Source organism: Syngnathus floridae, chromosome 1 (assembly GCF_059516105.1).
Source record: "Syngnathus floridae isolate MCC-2025c chromosome 1, RoL_Sflo_1.0, whole genome shotgun sequence".
NCBI lineage: Eukaryota > Metazoa > Chordata > Actinopteri > Syngnathiformes > Syngnathidae > Syngnathus > Syngnathus floridae.
In genome coordinates this window covers 5,953,639-5,978,510 of record NC_142413.1, presented here as the reverse complement: position 1 = coordinate 5,978,510, position 24,872 = coordinate 5,953,639, and the positions used below count along the sequence as shown (strand labels likewise).

At 48.2% G+C, this 24,872-nt stretch overlaps 2 protein-coding genes and 1 long non-coding RNA gene across 5 annotated transcripts; 2 read left to right on the top strand and 1 right to left on the bottom strand.

Annotated features, from left to right (window-relative positions):
• Positions 1 to 43: 43 nt before the first annotated feature.
• Positions 44 to 5,021, bottom strand: gpr185b (G protein-coupled receptor 185 b). Of its 3 annotated transcripts, none has more exons than XM_088372225.1 (2): positions 4,177 to 5,021; positions 44 to 3,961 (listed from the first exon to the last, which is right to left on the bottom strand). In XM_088372225.1, exons 1-2 carry the CDS (start codon positions 4,211 to 4,213, stop codon positions 2,922 to 2,924), a joined length of 1,077 nt encoding a protein of 358 aa, XP_088228351.1. In that variant the 5' UTR covers positions 4,214 to 5,021; the 3' UTR covers positions 44 to 2,921. The 3 variants fall into 3 exon arrangements, with proteins under 3 accessions (XP_088228351.1, XP_088228360.1, XP_088228366.1); XM_088372234.1 differs by having other exon boundaries at positions 4,696 to 5,021; XM_088372240.1 differs by having other exon boundaries at positions 4,803 to 5,021.
• LOC148403686 (uncharacterized) lies at positions 1,202 to 6,066 on the top strand. The gene is made up of 3 exons (XR_015857791.1): positions 1,202 to 1,585; positions 2,785 to 3,263; positions 3,372 to 6,066. It is a non-coding gene; the product is annotated as an uncharacterized LOC148403686 (long non-coding RNA).
• Positions 6,067 to 9,814: 3,748 nt separating this feature from the next.
• LOC148403685 (diacylglycerol kinase eta) lies at positions 9,815 to 24,789 on the top strand. Its single transcript, XM_088363291.1, has 31 exons — positions 9,815 to 10,112; positions 10,229 to 10,427; positions 10,508 to 10,654; positions 11,094 to 11,198; positions 17,218 to 17,328; positions 17,431 to 17,511; positions 17,584 to 17,688; positions 17,781 to 17,913; positions 17,990 to 18,096; positions 18,170 to 18,295; positions 18,602 to 18,704; positions 18,775 to 18,934; positions 18,999 to 19,107; positions 19,197 to 19,336; positions 19,411 to 19,498; positions 19,570 to 19,661; positions 19,739 to 19,838; positions 20,101 to 20,166; positions 20,228 to 20,399; positions 20,577 to 20,760; positions 20,847 to 20,954; positions 21,093 to 21,189; positions 21,271 to 21,378; positions 21,446 to 21,559; positions 21,685 to 21,819; positions 21,984 to 22,147; positions 22,240 to 22,345; positions 22,614 to 22,703; positions 22,781 to 22,894; positions 22,977 to 23,085; positions 23,370 to 24,789. The coding sequence occupies exons 3-31, from the start codon at positions 10,571 to 10,573 to the stop codon at positions 23,501 to 23,503; spliced, it is 3,345 nt and encodes a 1,114-aa protein (XP_088219417.1). The 5' UTR covers positions 9,815 to 10,112; positions 10,229 to 10,427; positions 10,508 to 10,570; the 3' UTR covers positions 23,504 to 24,789.
• Positions 24,790 to 24,872: the final 83 nt, after the last annotated feature.

Here is a 24,872-nt window from a genome sequence, read left to right as displayed (position 1 = left end):
GCTCACCATCTTGACTTCATTTTATTTTCTGATTTCACAGTCAGACGTTTTCTTTTTTTATTCATGTACAATAGTAAAAATAAATCTTTCTCTTCACGGTTCTACATTCGACATACAAGTGCAACAATTGTGTCCCACATATAAAGTGCGGGTTTTTTTTTTCATCCTGATGCTGTTTAAACGGTCACAGTATCACGCACGCACGCATTCACACAAATAACACAACATGCAACTCAAATAACATTTGTCAATGAAGGCCATACTCGGTCCATATATTAGCTCTGTCGCGGTTTTTCTGAATCGATCCTGTATGTGGGACTTCCTGAATTGCGCACGGGTTCATTCCCGACCGACTTCGGACTCTTTGACCTGAGCCCAGTAATTTGAAAGCCTTGTGTGAATGCTGGACACCCCAAAAGTGACTGAAAACAACTCTTGAATGGGAATACATGAAGAAGAAATGAGCGTGACATTCCGTACGTATGTTTTCCAAAAGCGCTCAGGCAGAATGAAAGATGTCAAATGTTTTTTGTCCGACAGACACGTACAAACAAAAAACCAGCAAGGTGGAAAGTATGGCCCTTTTTTCCTAACGCACCATTTGTCCCAGAATTAAAAAAAAAAGAAAAAAAATTCCCAACGTGAGCAGGAGGAACAGCAGCCGACATGTCCCCTGATCAAACATTACAAAAATAGACATTTCTGTACAGAATTGCATAATAAAAATAATACAATTAGTTGCTTGGATCAGAATGTCAACTCCATATCACGTCGTGTGAGCGAGCATGTGTGTGTTTGCTAATGGGGATGATTTCATTCAATTTGGCTGTGTGAGTGCTCGCTCCACTCTTGCTCCAGAAATGCTTTAATATTCATACATGACAGAGATGAATTGTGATTCAAATAAATACGACAAAGGATGTTTTACATCAGGGGTCCCCAACCACCGGTCCGCGGACCGGTACCGGGCCGTGGGTCACTGGGTACCAGGCCGCCAATCCGCACAGAATTTTTTATTTTATTTTTTTATTGACGGTCAATTAATTCAGGTCAAGACGCTCGTCCCGGTCACGTGACATGTTTCCCCCAGTCGAGCCCGCAAAGCTAGCAAAAATGAGTAAAATTTTATTTTGAAAAATATTTTTTTTTTAAATTGGCGATTGTTTCCCAATTACATCCGTCGGGTCAGAGTCAAGACGCTCGTCTCGGTCACGTGACATGTCACCTCAGTCGAGCCCGAGAAGCAAGCAAATATGAGCAAGAAACAGATGTTTGGAAAGCTTCTTCGGAAAGGGAAAAAAACTCAATGAGAAGAAGAGGTTCTAAGAATCGGAAAGCTGCATTTAAAAGAATATTTCTGGAGTCCTACTTAAAATATGGGTTTATCGCCACACGTGACCAAGCCCACTCTGCATAATATGTGGCGACAGGCTAGCTAACGAGGCAATGAAGCCTTCAAAACTGCTTCGGCACATGGAGACCAAGCATCCTGCGTTAAAAGACAAACCTTAACCACTTCGGGTGTCATTGTCTCCGATTACGCCGAGATGATAAGGCTCAGTGTTCCCACTATTTCAACGTAATGGTGAGTTTTATTTTTATGTCGTTTATACTTGTTTTTATGCCAGTCGTATCATTTTAGTTAATCGTATTTATATATTTATTATAAATGTTTTATTTATTTATATAAATGTATTATTCATTTGGCGCAAAAAAGGTTGGGAACCCCTGTTTTACATGATGCCACATTCACCAGAATGACTTCTTGGGGATGGCGCTACACTTGAGCTAGGATGGGCTATGACCTCCTCAAAAATGATTAAAGCCTCGTTTAAGCCCCTTTATTTGATTAAGTATAATTAATTATATTTATTTTAATTATTTTCAGAGCTCCCTATGTATTAGTCACATGCCCCCCTTTCTCCTTCTCCAAATTCTGGAGCTGTGCGTGTTGCTAACAGAAGATTTCATTTATCCGTGTGTTCTACCGGCGCCAAGCTACCCTGAACAATCATCTCGCGATAACGACAAATACCCACGAGCTACCTCACGCACTGTATGCGCTATAACTAGCTTAACGTGTACCAAAAGTTAGCTTCTGTGCAAGAGTTGACTGCAAAACATGTGCTTCAGAGAGAAGGATTAATTGATGGTTATGCTGACCTCACAGCCAGCTTTGGTGTGTCTCTGACAAATTGTTGGAAATGTTGCATGAGAGCCAAAAGAAGACACTGAATGGCCGTGAAAGATGTGCGCAAGTTAGAATGCACGCCAACAACCTGCGCTTTTGGTTTTGTGTTCACCAACCATTTCCCCTCTAGTTCACCATCAAGTCCCCCAAATACCACATTTGAACGTCGTCGACACATTTCATGTCGTCTCTGCAAAACACGTTACGGAAAAAAAACTTAGATGGCACATCTTGATGGCTCTGTGAAAGCAGATACCAGCTCAAAGAGCACTTTGTCACATTGTTTCCTCTGAATCAGGCCGTTGACAGAAGAGGCTGTGATCCGATCACGAGGCACACTGAAGGAAACGAGCCCACCCCGGCCGCCAGCCCAACTGGCCGTGGCGCTGTCCTTGGTGCCTAATTCAGGCCACATGCTTCCCTCGCGCATAGCAGGAGGGTTAGCATTGACACCAGACGCATGCTATCTCTCTCTTACTTTTGCTTTGGATTGTGCGCTCGTTGGTCCAAATGTGCTTGTGATGGAACTCAATGGAACGATGACATGATTCCACACTTGAAGCCTCCGCCTCATGGCCTTGTTTGTGGGTCAGGCTTGCTCGACAGGGTCCTGGTGTTCATGCTACTCCTGAGAAAGGCCTCAAAGAGAGTTTGGCCGGCCCCAAGGTCGCATCTCCGGCTGCTCACGTGTAGAGTATCAGCTTCCGCCGCCAGATTCCACCTTCCCGGGCTACACGTCGCTGGAGGCCCGCGGTCTGAGCCAGAGGTTGGACGGGACGCAACCGCAGCAGGCCATCCATAGCGATTTCTGGATGTCCGGGTTTCGAAAGGCGTAGATGACGGGGTTGATGACGGAGCAGCAGGTGGCGGGCAGCGCCGCGGCATAGGTGTACACGGCCGGGTAGCTGGAGTCAGCCACGATGGAGTACATGGCAAACGGCAGCCAGCATGCCCCGAAGGCACACAAGATGGCCGACAGCGTAGAGACGCCCTTGGTGGTGGAGATAACCACAAACTGTTGCTGCACGGCGATCTGCTGCGCGTGGCGGAAGGCGATCTTGCAGATCTGCAGGTAGAGCTGCATCATGAGACCGAAGACCAGCAGGAAGGCCACGGCGAGCGCCACGGCGTTGCTTTTGGTGACCGGCCGGCAGATGCTACACGCTGTCTCGTCTCGCAGGCAGTTCCAGCCCAGCGCCGGCAGCAGGCCCAGCGTCACGCACGACAGCCAGATGAAGAGCACCATCACGTAGGTGAAGGTCAGCGTCCGCTCGGTGTGGTAGGTCAGCGCGTTGTACAGCGACAGGTAGCGGTCCACCGTGATGGCCAGGATGTTGAGGACGGACGCCGAGAAGGCCGACAGCAGCAGTCCCGCCGACAGCAGGCTGACCGGCTCCGGCGACCCGTCGGCCAGGTAGGTGAAGACAAAGTTGAGAATGAGGCCCAGGCCGGCCAAGAGATCGGCCACCGCCAGGGAGCCGATCAGGATGAAGGTGGGCCCCCTCAGCGTAGGCGTGTAGAAAAGTACGGCGATGACTAGCGCGTTCTCGCAGGAGATGAGCGTGCCTGTCACGCACAGCACCACGTCCCACGGGCTCACCTCCGGGCCAGCCGGCCGCAACTCGGGGCTCATCTGCACCGTCGGCTCTGAGGAAAAGTTGGACGCTTCTTCCGAGAGACCCCACCACGACCACGAGGGCGTGGATGAGTCCAGGGGGGAGGAGGAATTGAGCCCACTCGCGGTGGCCGCCGCCAACGACAGGGTCATGGCTGAAAGAGGAAGTGCAAAGGAAGGACGGAAGCTTGTCAAGCGGGTCGGGATCGGCACGTGGAGAAAACGGCACCGAAATAATGCAGAGGGGAGGCTGACGGCCAGTGGCTGCCATCCCCGTCGTCTCACTCGTGCGTTCATTCATTCACTAAAAACAGCGCACGTAAACCATTCTTCATGCAGCGGAACACACGCATGGAACAAATCGACATACCGATAAAGGCTTCCATCGGAAGGCTTCTCGTCCTCATCCGGAGGAATAGGTCTCGGGCATTATCAACAAAAGCTATTTTTAGAGCGCCTCTAAAATTGGTGCATGACGTTCTAGGGCAGGCGCGATTCTCAAGCTGCGCGAGTGTGCAATTTATAGAATTACTTCGACATCCTCATCAGAAGATGCTGATGATGCAGTCTACAGGGGGGAAAAAAAATCCTGCTAATTTTAGCTCAGTGAGCCAAAAGCTATTTGGAGCTCCATTCACAAAAAGAGAGGAAAAAGGGCTAGCAGCAAGACCCCCAGCTGCTCCTCCCTCTCCGTGTGATTCTGGGAAGGTCACCACAGCCGACTAAGACCACCCCTTTCCCCCAAAACCCTGTCGGCTGTGCGGTGCACATCACTGCAGTAAAAAAAAAAAAATGTAAAATGGACTTCCAGACTTGGCAGCTCCTGCAAAGCGGAGGACTTCATGCAGCAGCAGCAGTAGCGGCAACGCATAATCAAACAAGAATTCACCTGTCATTCAGCTGCAGCGAAGCGGGAGTACGAGCGAGCGGACGCGGGAGTACGAGCGAGTGGACGCGGGAGCACGTCTCGCTGAAGAAGGGGGGAAGGGGGCTGACCTGCCTTGTTGTCGTTCCCTGCAAGAAAGAAACAATGTTCTCCCCTACTCCTCTTCCTCCTCTTTGTCTGCTCCCTCTTTTTCTAGGCAGTTAGCATCACGCGCCTGCCTGGGCGCTTGGCTGGCATGGTGAGTCGGCTGCCGTCTTCACGTCGCATGCACGTCCGCCCGCCCGCCTCCACACACGTGACGTCACCAAAGTCTCCTCCTGAGCCGCCAGCGTCATCTTGAATCATGCCAGGCGGGATGAAAAGCATCCAGAGGGAGGGAGGGAGCTTGGAGGAGCGTTTACGTGCACGGAGCTCCTTGGGACGCATTTGTCCTCATTGGCGTATGGGCACGATCTTGATGAGGATGATGACGATGTAAAGATTATTTGGTATGCACCACACGAACCGTGATGCAGCTGGACATCACAGAGATGATTGGGAAATTCCTGCTCCTCAAAATGTACCCGTGACTCAACATTGCTTCATCAGAACTGATGACCTTTGCGAAAGGTCACCCGCACAGGAGTTTTTGCAGCGGCGCTCATCACATGAAGCCCAACTTCAATGCCATTGTTGCTTTTATGGCCCCATCAAAGAAAACAGAAACAGCATCGTGTCAATTTCATGGCAAAGCTACTTCCTTTGAATAAGATGTCAACAAAAGCCAACTCTCCCCTGAATGTAAATAATTTTTTCATGAAGGACTTCTCATCATTTTTAAATCATTTTTTTCCTTGTAGTAAACTCTTTGCTTTTTTGTATTGAATATTGTGAAAGTTTCATGCTAATTTGAGACAATGTTGTAACATTGCTTCAATGCTTTTGCATTTTTTGTCTTTGCTTGTGAATGAAATTAATGTGCTATTAGAAAAAAATCGTGTATTTGGGGGTAAATTTGTACTTGCTAATACTTTGACCTTCTGTGTCAATGAGAATCTGTTCTTAATGGGCTTACCTGTAGGCATTGGCGGAGCTAAGGGGGGGGTTACACTGATCCCCCGCTCTAAAATATGCTTATGGGTACTTCACAGGAATCTTTCCCTCCATCCCCTGTAGAGAATATTTAGTAAATGTTTATCAGTGTTTTTTCGTAAATTTTAAAGATTTGTATTTTTAGCGTGTGCATTTTTTTTTTTAGTTTGTTTTGCAGACACGTCCTTGCAGACTATGTCGGTGACCTTCACAAATAGTCTCAGTGGGACACATCAGTTGTGGCTGCGTGAAGGGGCATATACACCGTTTATGTACAAAATGTCAGGTGAGGAAAAAGAGGCTCCCTCGAACCGGGATGCTCGCCTTCCCCGTCAAAGTTGTATCCTGCAAAAGGAAAGTGCTGCGTCACTGCTCTGATTTTCTGACACTTGCGGCGGTGACTCATCCCTCGCTCTCCCCGCATCATTGAGCTTACAGGGTGCCACAAACAGCGAGTGCTTCGCCGGCTCTCAATCGAGACGCACGAACGCGATGACCGCGTTGGGGTGCAGTTTGTGTTCGATGAAAGGTCTCCGAAAGCGCAAGAGTCCACTCAAGTGAACTTGGACGCCCCAAAAGCTAACTTTGAGAATGAAAGTCGCCAGGAGCGTCCGCAGTCGTGTCAGCCGATGCTTTTTTCCTGCCTGTTCCTTTTGATTTGTTTTGGATTGGATGCCGACGGCCGCTAGGGAGCGCAGTTACACACTGTCTGGGGAACATCGGCTCATTTGGCTGTGATGTGTGTGTTAGTCGTTCTTTATTCGGCCTTCTGTTTCATTTGTCAGATTTATGCTACATTTATGTCCTAGTGAGACAACCTGGTGTGTGTGTCCTATTGACTGAAGGAATTCCCTTCAAGAGCTGTTCCAATGCTGACAAAGGCAGAAGACCGCCCGCTGTGACTTTCATGACTGCAAGAAAAAAGCCTGAGGCAACAGAAAGACAAAACAAACAGGAAAGGAGTGCATCCCTGTATGCAACAATGTGCAGTGTTACTGACATCATTAAAGTGCACTAAGCCAAGAAGCGAGTAGAAGCAGCGCTGTTGGGAACGCGAGCCTCGCCTCGTTTTGTGTGTCCATAGCGCATGCATGGCCGCTTTCTGTGTCACGTGACTAGACCAGTAGTTGTTGCCATGGAGGCCGCTTGTGCCTTTAGTTTGGTGCAAGATGGAAGGCTCCATGGTAGATGACGTAGAAGCTTTAATTTGGTTTTCTTCCATTACTACTGCTGCCCTTAATTGAAGTGCTTACAGTTGGCCCGGTTCTTCTCTGTGCATTGTTCGGAATCTTCCGGTAGACTTGCGTTCATCCAAACACAGCGGCTGTTTGTAAAAACTGTGTCTCTCACCTGTTTGTTCCCACAATTTCCTGCATGTTGTCATGGGAACCAATCTGCTGACGGGTCCAGCACACAGCGGCCTCTTTGTTTTTCCACTCTGCCTGCATGTGTGCCATTTGGTTATTGACTCGTTCTCTTGGATTCCATCAAGTTGCTGACGTGCAGCCTGCATGGCCGCCACTTGTGGATCAACATAGCCGCTACAAGCAGATGACTCAAATGATGCCCATCCGCCCGCCTCCCAGCGGTATTTGTATCTTGAATAGATATTCTCCCCCCGCACACGTTTTCAGCGCTTCACTCTTTGGCTATCGACATACCGACTGTGGCAAAGGAGCAGCATTCCATTTGCCGCGCAGCCGGTGCTCTGCCTCATTAGCGTTACCAGCCTTTGGCCCGTCCCTCTGATCAAAAGGCAAAAGACGTGACTCCTCTAAATAAATGACCTCCCTCACGGTTGATGGATGGACGGATGGATGCCCTTTTCAAACTTGTCCACACTGAATGGAGCGATGGACGGCACGGCACCGCTAGGTGGCAGCATTGCAGTGCGCAGGGGCCGAATACAAATGAGTGCTCCTGCTCCATCCCTTCATCTTCTCGTCTATCACTGAGATGCTAATTAGCTGATTGATGAGACGTCGCTCCCCGTGACCCATTAATGACCTTTCGAAATGTAGGTCATTCTAAAATGACGATCGATGCTTTGCTCATACTGGTGTACTGTTAAATGTTGCCCTTCTTGGTTTTGTTTCCAGTGTGAGCTGTGTGTCCTCCCTGCAGCTATACTTTTGTCCTCTTCAGCTAGCGTGAAAAATTACCATCAGCCTCCAAGCTTTTGATGGAGTCCTTTTTCAGTACTTTAGCTTTTTCTTGTATTCCTTCATCATACTAGGCCACATCTCCTTTTAAGTGGTGTCTTTTTGTTAGCACCTTTGCTTTTTTTCCCTATCATTTAGACCTTTTCAGCTAGTCTAAATGCTATCCCAAGCACTGACTTGGATTTAGAACTCGTATTCCTTTTGTTTTCATTCGGAATTTACTAACTATCGTTTTCTTCCTTGTCTCCTGGTTCAACTGTGTCCTTTACTTTCTCCAGTCCGTAAACCAAACAGCATGTTGACCATTCGTCATACTTTAAATAGACCCACATACGGACTCGCAGATTACAAGTTTCAATAATTATTATTATTATCATCATCATCATCATCATCATCATGCTGTTAAAAGGGGGATTCTGTGTGGTAAGCCCCCACCGAACGCTCACATCTCCAAAAACATAGTCCTGGCACGATGGAAGCCCTGACCACCTATCCTAGAATTGCCCCTGATATGCCAGAATTATTATGATCCATCATTGTATTTATTAGCAGGGTAAAGAAACGTGAGAGCTACTTTTTTCTTTATTCTCTCTCGCTCTGCAGCAAAAGAGGAAACCTTGGAATGCTGTGAAAATCATCGCCTCCTCTTCTTGCTTGCGTCATCTTTTTGTTGTTAAGGGCAACCACAGGATGGAGTAGAATGCAGGAATGCTGTCACCTGAGCACTGTGTGTGTCTGTGCGTATGTATCATTCAAATAGCCTGAGATTTCACAAGCTGGTAGTATATAGACAAAACACACAGAATGAGCTGTACTTGTGTTTATTTCAAGCAGGAAGCACCCAGGTGACCTCTGCCCTGGGCCAACAGTTGCTACCAAAGGGGACACATTTGTGATGAATGTGACGCTTGTGCACATTTACGCAGGACTGTATCACAATGTACCGACGAATGGAGGTTATGACGTGCATTGGCGATCGATCGAGTAGTTATGGACAGCAAATGAATATTTTTTAATTATTTGTTTGTTTGTCAACCATCTGCCATTTGGAATAACTTTTTTTTGGAAGGTTAAGAAGTCTGGAGGTTCAATTGACTCCAAGGCTAAAAGATGTTAGTGACCGTAAATGTAATAGGAGAGCGGGGATGTCCATTTACTGTGTTGGGCTTGAATTCCTCATAGCTCGTCGGGTTCTATACCAATTTTGACATGGATTCTCAGCAGACATGCATTCATGATATCAAACTGGAGGGTAGTTTTATAATTGGGCCTTTCAAAACATATCAAGGTGGGAGCTAATGGCATTGGTGAAGCTAGTTTTTATTTTATTTTTTTATTTTTTTTTTACTGCAATGGCAATGGTCACAAGGATATTTCAAACATCTAAACTTTTTTACTATCCAAAGAATTCTTCGGAAAATGCGCATAAAAATTCCTTACATATTACTGACAGGATGGGTGGAAATGTGGACAAAAAAATACCTGTAAATATATCCAAATGTCAATTCACTGGCCTGGCACCTGTAGAGTCAAGTATGTTTCCGGGAAAGGGGGTCGATTGCCCCGCTACCCCCTTCTAGCTGAGCCAATGCCAAATAGGCACTTTAAAAAATTTTAAAAGACATAGTAGCTACAAACCTGTCTTTGTATTGAATTGCAGCGTTGTAATTGAAAGCTTTCAATGAAGGTCAACTCTGAAATCGAGGCTAATCTTCCATCTTGGCTTCATTTCCATTGCTTTGCCAGTTATGAACCTCGCCGCATTAATGATCATTAATAATTGCTGGCTGCACAATACTCCCGTGCATTTGGATCTGCTTGCCGTGCGTGTGTACTTGCGCGTGCGCGCGCAACAGTTTAACCTCGGAACCGCAACAACTGACGCTTTCTAATCTGTCTCTCACTCCTTCCTCCTCCACCCTGCAGCCTCGCTGTAGCCGCCTTCTCTCCCTCTCTCCATTTGTCCCTCTCTCCCCTCCTGCCTGCCTGCCTGCCTGCCTGCTTGCTTGCCTCCCTCCGCTCTTGCTTCCTGATCCGACTCGTTTCTGACACCGCGAGCACTACGCCGCCGCGAAGCAGAGCACCAGCGGCATAGGAGGAGGAGGTGCAGGAGGAGAGGGCCCCGGTAGCGAGAAGTCGGAACCGGCCAACGAGCGCGCGCGCTCGCGCGTGGCAGGTCGGCGAAAGGTAAGCCGACGGTGCCCTTGGGTCCACGGTGAGTTGCCGAATTGACCGACGGTGGCTTGATTTCGAAGCGGCTTGATTCCGCCACTTGAAACCAGCCGCTTGCCTTCGACGTGCAGGGCGGGATGGGGGATCGAAAGCGCGCGTGGATCTGCCAGCAGGCTACATTGCTACGAGAGTCATTTTCCTTCCGTCTTTGCCCATCATCATCATCATCATCATCATTATCGTGGTCCTCCTCATCATCACCACATATGTCGCCATCCTAAAGGGCTGTTCTGTAGGTCAAAAACGGAGGAACTTCCTGTACAGGAAAAGGTTTGTGTGCGCGTGCATGTGTATAAGCTACGATGCGCGGAGAGCGCAACTGATGCTCCATTTCGTCACCTCATCTGCAGTTGGTGCCGGATCGAACCTCACCAAGCGGACCTCATCCCAAATCTTTCCAAGCCCCCTCCACCATGGCTGCCAAACTGAACCCCAACGTGCTCTACGTGGCCGAGCCCAGCGAGTCAGCCCAAGCGGATGGCGAGAGGACACATCTTGTAAGTTCCGTTTTAAGACTTGCATTTAAAGCCATACATCTCTCTGTGTGATGCATGATGAATGGCATTGCCTCCTGTGGTTGAACAAAAAAAAATGCTGCACAAGCTCATGGGCAAGCCACAGTATCCCTTATTTGTTAAACCTTTAGTTTTCCAAGTACGGCAACTGAGAACATTCTCATTTGGAATGCGTACCTGGTAATTGACTGCAGAGAAAATGAAAGCAAAAGCAAACCAAATACAGGTGACAAACAGAACATTGGTTGCATAGTTTCATAATAAGAAAATTACATTGCATCATCGCAATAAATGAAAGGTTCCAAACAGGCTACTATCAGGTGAAGGTGAGAAATAGAACGTGAAATCCGGTTGTGCTGGAGGCGCTTGGCACCCAGAGCAGACGGGCAACTTTTTTTTTTTTTTGCTGGTACGCTTGCAGGCCGGCGATGCGGGAGACGAGTCTTCCGACAGCGACGGTGAGCAAGAGGGGACGTCGCACAAGCTCATCCGCAAAGTGTCCACTTCAGGACAGATGCGGGCCAAGGTAGGCGCATTTTAAATTGAGAACGCCCCAAAGTCTTTTTTTTTTTTTTTTTTTTTGCGACAGGACTAACTACATCAGACACGTTCTATTATCTGTCATGTGGCCAAGTTTTCTCCATTAATACTCTCTGGGCCAGCTTTTACTGTAAAGCATGAACGAAAACTCTTGTCATATGAATCATTAATCATGAAGTGAAGCACCATTCGATCCACTCCACTCAGGCAAGCTCAATGTCATGGTGTCAATCTATCACCGCTATCAAACGTTTGCTGTAAATCACATTCAGATCAGAAACAGCATCCCGCTGCCTGTTGCCATGGCGACCGGCGGGCGGACGGGATATTTTTGTGGGATTTTTTGCCCCGGTGAGGCTGACCTTGATAGAGAAATGAAAAGGCGATTGAATGATAAATGTGGGCAACTTTGGCACGAAGTAAAGCCATGCCAGGGCTGGACTTGGCCTCTGGCGTGCAGGGCTGATGCCCGCTGGGCCGCTTTGTGATTGGGCCCGCAACAGTTTGTCCTTAAACTGTCAGGTTGTGACCAAACGCTCAACCTGCTTGTATGACTTGAATCCATACTTATGTTTTCTTACCGTGTCCAAGGAAAATGTGTCTCCTCGTCCTCCTCTGCTATGCGCTCACTCGCTTCAGGCTCCATTACATAAGGTTTCACACTCTTCTTTTTTTTTTTTTTTTTTTTTTGTTCCTTCTCACGTGTTTCACTTTTGTAGCCCAAGTATGCTTTTGTTGGTGTGCGACGCAAATGCAAACATGCAGGAATGTCAAGTCAACTTTGCCTCTGAAAAAAAAACTACATGCATGCAAGCCCAAGTATTTATTTTCATTATTTATTTAGTTTTATTATTTTTTTATTTATTTATGATTTATTAAAGATATAGATAAAGACATAAACTTCTATTTCTATTTACTGACCGTAAAAGGATGTACTTGAAGGAAAAAAATAACCCCATCAATGCTCGCTTATTGGGGATAGTTTCTGGGAAAATATATTGACAGACCTGCATCTATGCATATTCTTCTTCCGGATGTATTTTGTCTTTTGCACTCTTTCTCCCCCCCTCTCCTCCTATAGCTGAAGAGAGATGTATTTTTGTCTTTTGGGTTGCGTCGATCCTTTTGCCCTCCCAGTGAGACCGTTGTCATTTTAATTGCCTCGCGTCCGGCGGAGCTCCAAAGTGGCCTACTGAACTGCTTGGAAATCTTTGTTGGCGCTATGAGAGAGTCAAACAAACGTATATGTTGTTCCAAATGCGCCAGGAAAGCGCCACTTTCCCAGAGTTATTCTGGCCTCATCGCATTTGTTCACTTTTATCTTCATCTCGCTCGCCTGCTATAGCGCACCACTCGATGCGCGTGTGGGTGTCGAATGTAGCCAAGATGAGGACGAGTTCGAGGTGCGCGTGTGGGTTGGCGAAAGCAGCGCACACGCCGTTGTGTGGGATCGCCAACGTCGCGCCCGTGTGTCTTTTTGTGTGCGCGCTTTGATTTATGCCCCCCGGCTGGATGCGATAGCGTCGCAGAGCTATACGCCGGGTTCGATATATAGCCAAAGAAGGGGGAGACAGACGGAGAGACAAAAGACTGGAGGTGGGAGATATTGTCCAACTGGAAAAAGTACACTGTTCAACACCTACAGGTGTTCATTTTTATACTAGCGCAAAGTGTCTAAGTAACATTTACGTAAACATAGTTTAAAACTATAAATGTTCAACGTTCAACACGCGCGCACACACACACACACACACACAACAAAGTGCAGTGTTGAGTATTTAGATGAACACAAATTCCTTACTGCCTTAAACACAATACAAAATTTCAATTCCATCCATCCATCCATCCATGGTTTCAATTTCCACTCCAATTAGAGTCGAAACAAGATGACACCTCATTTTAACACTTAACGAGCTTTTTTTTTTTTTTTTATATATATATATATAGCCGAGTGGTGTTAACGCGACACCGATATTCTGTTTATGACACCGTCAACCAACTCTCGACATTTGCGGCACATCAATGTCATTTTTACGATTTGGATTATTGGGCCTTCGCTCCGCTGTGGTCTGCTCGCACGTCTACTTGTCCTTCACGTCCTTCTCTTTTATCCATCCCGTCTTGTCCCTAAACTCCCGCTGCGACATCCCTTTTTATTCTCTCCTTGTTCTTCCCTTGTGTCATTCTCTTGACTTTTTTTGTCTTTTCCCACTCGGTCACGCCCCGTCCTTTCTCCTCCCATAAGATCTCCTCCTCCTACCCATTAACGGAGGCCGCGCGCGAGCGAGACAAAAATACCGCTAATGAGCTATCTTCGGCGCCTGCGTCGAACCGGTGACATGGACTCGCTTTGTAAAAAGCGCTAATGACAACGAAAAGAACGATGTCTCCCGCGCTTGCCCGTGTGCTGAACTCAAAACGACTGCTCTCAGTCGGGACCGCTGGTGCGTTTGCGTCATTGCTAATGACCTGACTTGTGTTTTTGTAGCCATCCCAACAACTGCAATCGATAACTGGCGCGTGTGTACGCGTGCCAGTTGCGTGCGTGTGTTTGTATTGATCACTCTCCATCTCCCGTTTGATTCCTAATGGAGGCTGACAGCGCAATGTTTGTTTAGAATAAGAGCGACTGCACATTGCATTTTGAATCGCAACAAAGCGTCCGGGGTCATCTCGCTCGGCCGGGAAAGGAGAGTTCCGAATTCATGAGCGGAATCCAAAAAGGCGCACTAAATTATATGGCAGCCCCTGCACTTGTTTTTTTTTTCAAGTGTGCAATCCGGGTAACGAGGCCACACAAATCTTTTGCAGTCGCAAAGTGCTTGCAGGCCGCCAAGCGGGCAACCACATCCTTCCAATGCAAAGCTTCTGCTCATCATATATTTGGAGCGACTCTTTTACGAACCCTTTGCTTACGTTTTTGGGGCGTTTGTTTCACAGAAAGTGGAACGTTGAAAAGGTGTCTGCAATTGTCATTACGATGGTGCCTTTAATCGTGGGCCGCGCCAGACTGAGCAGATATGAAAAATCGGATTAAGCAGGTCATGCCTCCAAAAGTGTCAACAAATGATATTGACGGAGGAAAGAATGTGGCCACTGTCTCGCCCAATCCGAGTTTGACTGATAAATTAGCAAAGTATTTGAAAGGTGATGGAGCTAGATAGTTGCTAGGTCCCAAAATGTTCTTTGCATCCCCAAAGTACTCGTGTACGCCTAAAATTTTCATGAGGTTTAAAATGCTGTGACATGATTTGATATATTCCTCAAATGCACATGATTTTTAATTTTTTTTTGTTCCATCACAAACACAATTCTTGTCACATTCAATAAGAACATGCTAATCACATCAGGACATTAGGGAGAAGCGGCTGTCATCACTTTTCCTTTTCCTGCGTGTGTGTTTGTATGTGTGTGTGCGCGCGTGGGGATTATGCAGCGGCACACCAGATTTGGTCCGTATGCTCTGACGAATCCCCCCACACTCCATCCTCCCTCCTCCCGTCACTGGCAGGAGATTATGTGTCCTTTCACGCACAAACCCTACAGGCACAATCCCAAAAAGGGGATGATAGTACGAAATGACATTATCAGTTAAAACGTGGCGGAACTTGACTCTGTGTGTGTGTGTGTGCGTGTGTGCGTGTGTGTGTGTGTGTGTGTGTGCGTGTGCGTGTGTGTGCGCGTGTGTGTGTGACAGCGTAGACACTCATCCGTTTCTTTTCCTGTACAAGTCATGTGTGCTGTGTGTGTGTGCTTGCGTGTGTGTGTGTGTGCGTGTGTGTGTGTGTGTGTGTCTATAAATACATCCACGGGGGTGCATGAGACAGGATGTGGTCGCCATGGTGCAAAGTCCTCCCACGCCTTGTTTTAACTGCGCCTCCGTGCTAGCGGTCAGAGCTACATGTTTGTGGGGCGTGTCTATTTCAAGCCTCCTAAATATTTGTTCTCTCTCTCTTTCTGCACCCCGCCGGGCAACACACACGTCCCGGACTGGTGGGACTGGAAAATGGTGGGCAAGCGTGTGTGAAAAGATCGCAGTCCCTGCATTTTATTAATAAGCAGCTACTGAACAAAATAAGCAGCACTGCCCAGAATAGAAATTTTTCAAATGAAAGCCCACATCCTTATAGATCCAAGTTAACTTTATCAGCTTTTGTTGCAAATTTCACATTTTCCATTTAAACTGTCAAAATGATGGATAAAGCATTTGATCACTAATGATGAAAAAACAGCACTAAACGTAATAATAACCCAACACAATAGTATTGTCATGAAATATAACTTTTAAATGTAAAGTAACTCATAATTTGAAATATATTACATTTTCGAAGGCCAACATTACAATTGAGTGTATGTTCAAGTAAAGTTTATCAAACACAGCAAAGAAAAACTTTTTGAATGAACACATACGCATCTTAAGCATGCGCTTGTCTACTACCGTGAAAGTATTTTGCATCATATCATAAAATGGCCAGATGATAGGGAGAAGAGAAATTCTTTTTTGTCTTTGTAAAACAATAAATTGGAGCCCACAAGTCAGTATGTTTTCAAGTCCGCCATACAAAAGGCTGACTCTGAAATGATGGGTTTATTTTAGAGGAAGTGTGAGAGGCCTACAGGACGAGTGAGTCGCTGGCTTTGAACGCATTAAAATAAAAAAACACAACAACAAGACACACACACACACACACGCGTGTGTATACACACCTACGCACACACAAGCGCACACACACCGTAGGGGTGTGGTGTGTGTGTGTGTGTGTGTGTGTGTCCGTTCAGGTAGGAGCTTATTTCCTTGTGGCTATAAATATTCTTGGTGGAACCTGTCTGACCGGCACTGATAGTAAACATGCAAACACTGAAAGGGGGCGGGGCTTCCAGCATACCTGAGGGGGTGTTGCCAATACGCAAGGTGCGAGAGGCAGGAAGTGGTAGCGGCCACGTATTGTTTGAGGAGCCGCTAGTGTACAAAGTAAGTTGCGAGCTAATCCGGTCGGGGCGGGTTAAAAAGCAGCAGCTTGAGAGGCGTCGTGTGTTGTTTCATCGTTTTGGGTGAGATTACTTAGTTTTTGGGTGAGTGAAAAAAAACGAGCCGGTCCGCTGAGGTCCATCCTACCGATGCCGGCCCTCTGCCCAGCGAGCGGGTGCTGCTTGGCTCCTGTGTGGTTCCGACGCAAGGGAGAGCGGCTGGGTGAGGATGAGCATCTGAGCCAAGATAAGCGACCGGAACCCCTTTTGGCCCAGAGCTGCTGCTCCGTGCAAGAGGTCAGTGCCTCCGTAGTGACGGGGAGCGAGGTTTCGTTACTTTGGACCCATTCTGTGTGCTTGTGCCATGTTGGAACAAAGTCCAAGCTGCCATAAAGGGGAATGCTGTCAAATCGCCTCTGGCGCTCAACTCATTCTCCCTGACACTTTGACAAGTGCCACTTTCTGAGTGACAGTACTTTGGACCCCCACCCACCACACACACACACATCACACACATACTTAGCCACCATTGCACACATAGTTGACACCAGTGCCAATTTGATGCGCCCGCGATGATCACTGATGGCAGACAGATTACGACCAGTGTTGTTTTTTTCTTTATGGAAGGCCACCATTGCTGACTGTTGTCGGGCACTGTGTAGCTGAGATATTTTTTTTTACCTTTCGGAGAGGATATCCACAAAACCAAACAAGATTTTTTTTGTACACTTTTTTTTCCAACAAAACGCAGATTCTTATGTTGAAATGTGGAAGAATATTCCTGGAAAATATCTAAAAGTCAATTATCTGGCTTGGCATTTGGGGGAAGGGTCCTAGCATATCTCGGGGAAGCCTCCCCCCCCCCCCTTGCTCCGCCAGTGTAGTCAAGAGAGTTTGCAAAGTGGCCTGATAGATAAAGGACTCGCCCCCCCCCCCCCCCCCCCTCGAATTAATGTCCCATAGTGCGCAATCTCTTTACAAAGAAGGAAGCAGCCACAGCTTCCCAGTCATGTCTTCCCTTTTATTTGTGTGCTCAGAAGAGCGTGAAAGAGGGAAACCTGTTGAAGCAGACAAGTTCCTTCCAAAGATGGAAGCGCCGCTACTTCAAACTGCGAGGGAGGACGCTCTACTACGCCAAGGACTGTAAGGTAACAACGTCTGCAAAAAATAAATCATGTTCGGAATTGCTGTCAAATTGTCGTTATTGTTGCAGAGAGCAATTTTAACCTGTTGTCATTTTCTTTCTTTAGTCTCTTATTTTCGACGAGGTGGACTTGTCAGACGCCAGCGTGGCCGAAACCGGCACCAAGAACGTCAACAACAGCTTCACAGTGAGATAGACCCGAATGTTGCCGATGACCGTGAGGCCGCATTGCTAAGGTGCCGTCCGTCATCTTTGGCAGGTGATCACTCCTTTTCGCAAATTGATGCTGTGCGCCGAGAACAGAAAGGAAATGGAAGACTGGATCGGGGCACTCAGATCTGTCCAGAAGTGGGAAATCTATGAGGTGAGCGAGCTCTCCCTCCATTGGACTCTTTCTTCATTCATCACGTTCTCCACATGAGAGCACGTTTGATGAGGGCTTCCCTCTCGGTGCAGGCCAGCCAGTTCAACGTGGAGCATTTTTCGGGCATGCACAACTGGTACGCCTGCTCGCACGCCAGGCCCACCTTCTGCAATGTCTGCCGGGAAGCTCTGCCGGGCGTCACCTCTCACGGCCTTTCCTGCGAAGGTACACACGCGGCCTTCTTTTTTTTTTTTTTTTCCCCACGGAAGTCATCGCATTTTTCCTTGCTGTCTTCCCAAAGTGTGCAAGTTTAAGGCTCACAAGCGCTGCGCCGTTCGCTCCACCAACAACTGCAAGTGGACGACGCTGGTTTCCATCGGCAACGATATCATGGAAGATGAGGACGGGGTATGTCGTTGTGGTCTCCCGCGACCTTTTTTCTAACCGGGCTGGAATGTGCTCACACGGTGCTTTTCCCCAGGTGGCCATGCCCCACCAGTGGCTGGAAGGCAACCTGCCCGTCAGCGCCAAGTGCGTGGTGTGCGACAAGAACTGCGGGAGCGTGCGGCGGCTGCAGGACTGGCGCTGCCTCTGGTGCAAGGCCATCGTAAGAGCGATCATCCCGGCATTTTTGCCAAACCAAAACGATCGTGGAAAAGAATGAGAAAATATGCTACGTGATGCGAACTCCATCCCACGCTTGTGTTTAACAAGGTGTGTGTTGGCGTTGGGTGTTTTGGTCGCGCATGTGAGATCCTCACGCTTGAATAAGTGCTCACACACACACACACACACACACGCACACGCACACACAAAAGTCCCACACTGGTATTTGCAAAGGTTCGTCAAGTGTCATCGATTTACATTTGTGCACTGGAATGCGGAGACGACCGCACTTTTCTGTACACGCCAGGTCCACAACAGTTGTAAAGAGCAAATGGGAAAAGTGTGTCCCCTGGGTCAGTGTCGAGTGTCCATCATCCCTCCTACTGCACTTAACAGCATCGACTCTGACGGTGAGAGGCCTCTCGCGCACGCTTCGTCCCGCCCTCGACCTTTCCAGTTTATCAACCCGCTGCATTTTAGGATTCTGGAAGGCCACGTCGGCGTCCTGCTCCAGTCCTCTCCTGGTCCTCGTCAACTCCAAAAGTGGCGACAACCAGGGAGTGAAGTTCCTACGCAAGTTCAAGCAGCTCCTCAACCCGGCCCAAGTCTTTGACCTGATGAACGGCGGGCCAGAGCTCGGGTAGGGTTTGGCCGCGTCCTCCAGAGCTAGCGCTTTTCTCATCTCGTCTTGTTTGGCGTTCCAGCCTGCGCCTCTTCCAGAAGTTTGTGACGTTTCGTATCTTGGTGTGCGGGGGTGACGGCAGCGTGGGCTGGGTGCTTTCGGAGCTGGACAAACTCAACCTCCACAAGCAGGTGAGGGCCTCGACGGTCGAGACGTTCGAAAACGTGGTTCCGTTAAGGGCGTCAGTTCAAACTGTGGATTGACTTCCCGCTTTGTCAAGTGCCAGCTGGGCGTGCTGCCGCTGGGCACCGGGAACGACCTGGCTCGAGTTCTGGGCTGGGGAGGCCTCTGCGACGACGATGCGCAGCTGTTGCAGATCTTGGAGAAGCTGGAGAGGGCCACCACCAAAATGCTGGACCGGTAACGCAGCTTGGGCAGATCTCAAAGAGGGTATTTTTAGTTGCAGACAGTTTTGACGTAGTATGTGCGCACAGGTGGAGCGTGATGACCTACGAGGTTCCTGCCACCTCCAAATGCGCGCCGTCGGCCAAGGAAGACGACACCCTGGACTCTTCCCTCCAAGTGAGCGCGATTGGCGTCGATCAGCCGCGCCGCCATCTCCCCGATTATCATCACCATGTGGAATTTTCCAGGTTCACATCACTCAATATGCCGACTCCGTGGCGTCCCACCTGGCCAAGATCCTGGATTCAGATAGACACAGTGATGTCATTTCCTCCGCAAAGTATACTTCCGATGCAGCAGGCCCGTGGTGGAGCTGTCACGTGACCACTCACAACCTCATACCTCCTCCCTCGACAGGTTCCTCTGCGGGACGGTGAATGAGTTTGTGGCAGAGGTGGGCAAAGCGTACGAGAGAGCCACGGAGAACAAGGAAGAAGCGGATGCCATGGCAAAGAAGGTGAACGTTATACAAGGAAACTTACAAGTGTCCTGTCACAAGTATTTATAAAAAAGAAAAAAGGATATTTATCCAAAATGCTTCCACTAAATTACAACCCCCAAAAGTAGAAGAAAAATAAATAAATGAATGAATTAAAAAATACTAAATAAATAAATGCATACATACATAAATACTTAAACAATAAATAAATAAATACAAATACATAAATACAATAAATTAATTTAAATAAATAAATAAATTGTCTTTTCTGTTCTCCCAGTGTGCTTTGCTGAATGAGAAACTGGATTCCCTGGTCAAAGCCTTAAGTGAGGAAGCTGAAGCTCAGGTGAGAAAAAGGACGGTGCCTTTTGTCCAGGACAGGAAAAAATGAAGTTCTGTTTTTCCAGGTCGTTCCTGCGGGTTCCCTGGCCAGCCTGGAAGGCGGCGGCTCAGACCTCGATAAATATGGAAGCGATGCGTGCTCCGACGGCCAGACTTACCGCTCTCGGGAGCAGCTGATGCTGCGGGCAAACAGTCTGAAAAAGGCACTGAGGCAAATCATCGAACAGGCCGAGAAAGGTGAAAGAAGAACGGCCGTTTGTTTGGGCTCTCTCAGTGGCCCGCTCGCTCACTCACTCACTCACTCACTCACTCACTCACTCACTCACTCACTCACTCACTCACTCACTCACTCACTCACTCACTCACTCACTCACTCACTCACTCACTCACTCACTCACTCACTCACTTTTGCAGTGGTGGATGAGCAGAACCGACACACTCAGGACCACAAGATGTGGTCATCATCTACCCTCAAGCGGGAGAACAGCGAGGAACTTAGCCAAGCTTCCTTCTGTCCCAGCTACAGAAGTCCGTCCTCGTCCATCGTCCTGGAGAAACCGGCGAGCCTCCACACTGTCAACTTCAACGACGACTCGGTGTAAGAGTCCATTCGCTCGTCGTCTACTTGGTATCAGGCTCATTCTTTTTGTTTGTTGTCCTCACTGAGTATCTGTTCATCTGCAGACAATGTTGGGAGAAGTGTGTGATGAACAATTACTTTGGCATCGGTCTGGATGCCAAGATCTCGCTGGAGTTCAACAACAAGCGCGATGAGCATCCGAAAAAGTGCAGGTAGGCAAAAAAAAAAAAAAAAAGTGGAGCACCACAGATGACGGAAACGGTTAGGATTTGGGTTGGGGTTGCTGTTGGTCGATGTTTAGGATCCCACTCGGTCAAAACGAACGAAATCTCTTTTTGCGTGTCCTGCAGCAGTCGCACAAAGAACATGATGTGGTACGGAGTTCTGGGGACGAAAGAGCTGGTCCAGAAGACCTACAAAAACTTGGAACAGAGGATTCAGCTGGAGGTTTGGTGGAACAATGTTTTCAAGAAAGACAATATGGCGGTTCATGAAAGGCCAGCCGTTCAATTTTCCTTCTCTGTTTAGTGCGATGGTGTGGCCGTTCCTTTACCAATCCTCCAGGGCCTGGCCGTGCTCAACATTCCCAGCTACGCAGGAGGCATCAACTTCTGGGGGGGCACCAAAGAAGACAACGTAAGCGCATCTTGGGAGTGAAAACCTGGGTGCCGGCGAGCTCTTTTCATTTTCGCTCTCCTTCCAGAACTTTGGTGCTCCGTCTTTCGACGACAAGAAGTTGGAAGTCGTGGCGGTGTTTGGCAGCATGCAGATGGCTATGTCCAGAGTTATCAACTTGCAGCACCATCGCATTGCGCAGGTTAGACACACACACACACACACACAATTTTTTTTTTTTTAGTGACCCCGATGAAAGTCAAGTTACGTAACTGCGACGTCATGGTCACGTTGAGTTTTGCTGATAGTCGTCTATCTTATGCTCAGTGTCGCCAGGTGAAGATCACCATCCGGGGGGAGGAGGGCGTCCCTGTGCAAGTGGACGGCGAGGCCTGGATCCAGCCGCCGGGGATTGTCAATATCCTCCACAAGAATCGAGCGCAGATGCTGACCAGGGACAGGGTATGTTGATGATGTCATTCTTGGTGAAAGCTCTCAGGTCGGGAGAATTGTCGTTTTGATTCCATGAACCTGACGCGTCCTCACCTGAACTGAGGTCATCTCTGTTCTTTTGGAATCTTCCTCACCATCTCTTGCTGCGGGTCGACGCTCTCGCGTGCGGCCAGGCGTTTGAGAGCACGCTCAAGTCGTGGGAGGACAAATTAAAAATCGACAGCGACCGTGCCAACAGACCCCGCCTCAACTCGCAGCAGTCCATGGAGTACCTGACGGAGGAGGAGTGCGCCCAGGTGCAGCAGCTGGGCATCGTGGCCGACACGCTCATCAGCAAGTCGGTGACCCCGCCCCCGCGGAGAGAATTTTTGCGTTTCGCCCACCAGAGCAGTCAATCTTCATGACTCTCCTGCTCTGCTTCCTCCCCAGGATCCGCGAGACCGCTAAGACCCACAAGCTGGTGGAGCAAGAGCTGGCGCATGCTGTCAACGCCAGCGCCATGGTGCTGACTGAGGCCAAGCTGTCCAGCCCCGAGGTAGGAACGCCAGGCGGAGGCAGATGGGTCCAGACGGGTCGGCAGATGGGGCCTTGGACCCACGCAATGCGCATTTGTACACGAGATGTGCGGGGACACCGTTACATGTCAAGCCTAACCGTCTCGCAGCGTGTCAAGACCGAGGACGAGAGATATTTACGTTTACATCGCCACACCTTTTGTGCATTTCATACCAAACTCAGCCAGTGCAAATGTTTCACTGTATTGGTGTCAAGTTTTAAATGAAAGGATCATTATTTATTTTCAGTTTCTGAGTCGCAGTACGGCCGTGGAAATCGTCAACAGCAGCAAAGTTCTGCAGGCAGAGACGAGCATGCTTTTGGACGGACAACATCTGGTAATGTCTCTCGACAGTCGCCGCAGCCACCTTTTGCCGTCTGGTCTATGACACACCCTCCGTCTCCTTCACCCCAGTCCGAATGCCCCGAGGAGGCAGAGCTCCGTTTAACCCTGAACAGCTTGGGTGCTGAGCTCCACAAGCTGGTCGATATCCACTGGATCTGTCCGCTGATGCACTGTGCTGAGGGAGTAAGATTTGCAACACATTGTGGTGTGGGCGCACGTGCCTGCTTGCCTTTCTGATGGCACACGTGATTGTTTCTGCGTACAGGAGTCGGTGCGTCCCAGCAGTAAGAGCAGCATAAAGCTAAAGATCATGCCTAAAGTCAAGAGGGAGAAGGAAAAGCTCCACAAGCAGAAGTCCAACAGCTCACTCTCAGGTTGGAACAGCTGACCAAAATCATCTGTCGGACAAATTAGCTTCAAGCTCTTCACGTATCTAAGTCGCCAGATCGTGCAAAATCAACTTTTGGCGAATCATTTTGAGATGTCCTACTCCATGAGCGGTCATTGAACACAACTCGAGTCAACATTTGTCACAAAATAACTCGTATGAAATTACCTACCCCATTGAGCCACAGCTGATCTATGTAATCCAGTTGTAGCCGTGCATGAGCGAGCGCACATTTGGAGTTTCGAATTGTCTGTCGTCACTCTGCTTTAGGAACATCGTCAAGTGCGGGACTCTTGAAGCCCAATCTCCAAGCAAGTGACGATCTTTCCCGGCCTCTCAGTTTGACCGCCGCCGATGGCGAGACGCCTTCCCCCAGAGCTGGCCTGACTGAGACCCACCGATGATGAGCTGGTCGTTTTGCGTTTTCCTGCTGTAAGGTTGTTTTCAAAAGGGTCTGCTAGCCTGCGCTATCAAAGGAGCCTTCAACAAATGTGTCTTTTTGTCAGAAACAATGTTTACAACGTCGCTTGCATGCCGGGTGCAGCCATCTGTTCCGACCCGCCGACTGCAGGCTTGCAAACGGAATTACGCTCAGATTCAAGTGAGACTTTTGGCGACGCCTTGTTGTAACCTTCCATGACAACCGAATCCGATGTGCAGAAAAAATCTTACTTGCTGGGGGGGAGACAAAAAACATTATGAATGTAATTAGTGTGGTGAGCTATGAATAGTACTCCTGATAATAATCCTAATCTTAATAATGTGCACATCCAAGGTTCTCAAGTGGATCTTTGTTTTGCTTGTCGTGGCCTCAGCAGGTAGTCCAGAGGTCACAGGTTGACTTACAAGCAGCTGATTGTAAATGTAACGCACCAATGTGAGCCTTCGCTTTGCAAGTGGTTCCCAAATCTTCTTGTGGCTTTGCTGCTTTCCCGTGCAGAGCGGGAATGGAGAAATCATGAATTTAAGTAGAGCGATAAGTTAAAAAAAAAAAAAAAAAAAGTGTTTAAGATGGGGCGAACAAAATCATACTGCGTGGTGTTAAATTCTTATCAGGAAAATGCTCATTTGCACTCACGCTCGCCCCTCTGTGGTGGGATGCTGTTACTGCACCCATCTACACTGCTGCCGCCTTTTTTGCCTTCCGAGGCTTTTGTGGTGTTGTGCCAAGTCGAGCTAGCGGCCCACTCCCGACAGTGTCACTTTGTGTGTTGTGATGCAAGGGGTGGCGTTCATTTCAAGTTTACGGTGTCTTGCCTTGCACTTTACAGACTACTTTAAGAGTGTGTGTGTGTGTGGGGGGGGGGTTAAATGCGTATGCATGTGTTTGTTTACATGTGTGTAATATTAGGTGAGTAATATGGAAATTAAGATTAACTATAAAAGATGAGAAAACACGTGCGCGCATGCCGGTTGATGACATGTGATCCGTGTCGTTCCTCCTGCTGCTCTGCTGTTGCGCCGGTCCAACATGTAACTATGGTAACCATGTCAGCCATTTGACGTTTGAAGCCAAAGCTTAAGTGGACTCATGAAATATCACTGAAATATCGATTAAGATGTTTGTGCACAGGATGTGTAACTTTTTGAAATTCTCAACGTGTTCTGAACATATGATTGCAGCGCGTGTATTGGTCTTAAAATGAAAGCTTATGCATATTTAATTTTATAAATGATTGTTTTAACGTCATTTAATGGGGTTATTGATGATCCAGCATTGCGTGTGCCCGTGCACGCTGCCAGTTCTGTCTGCTCTGTATCCTGTGATGGCAT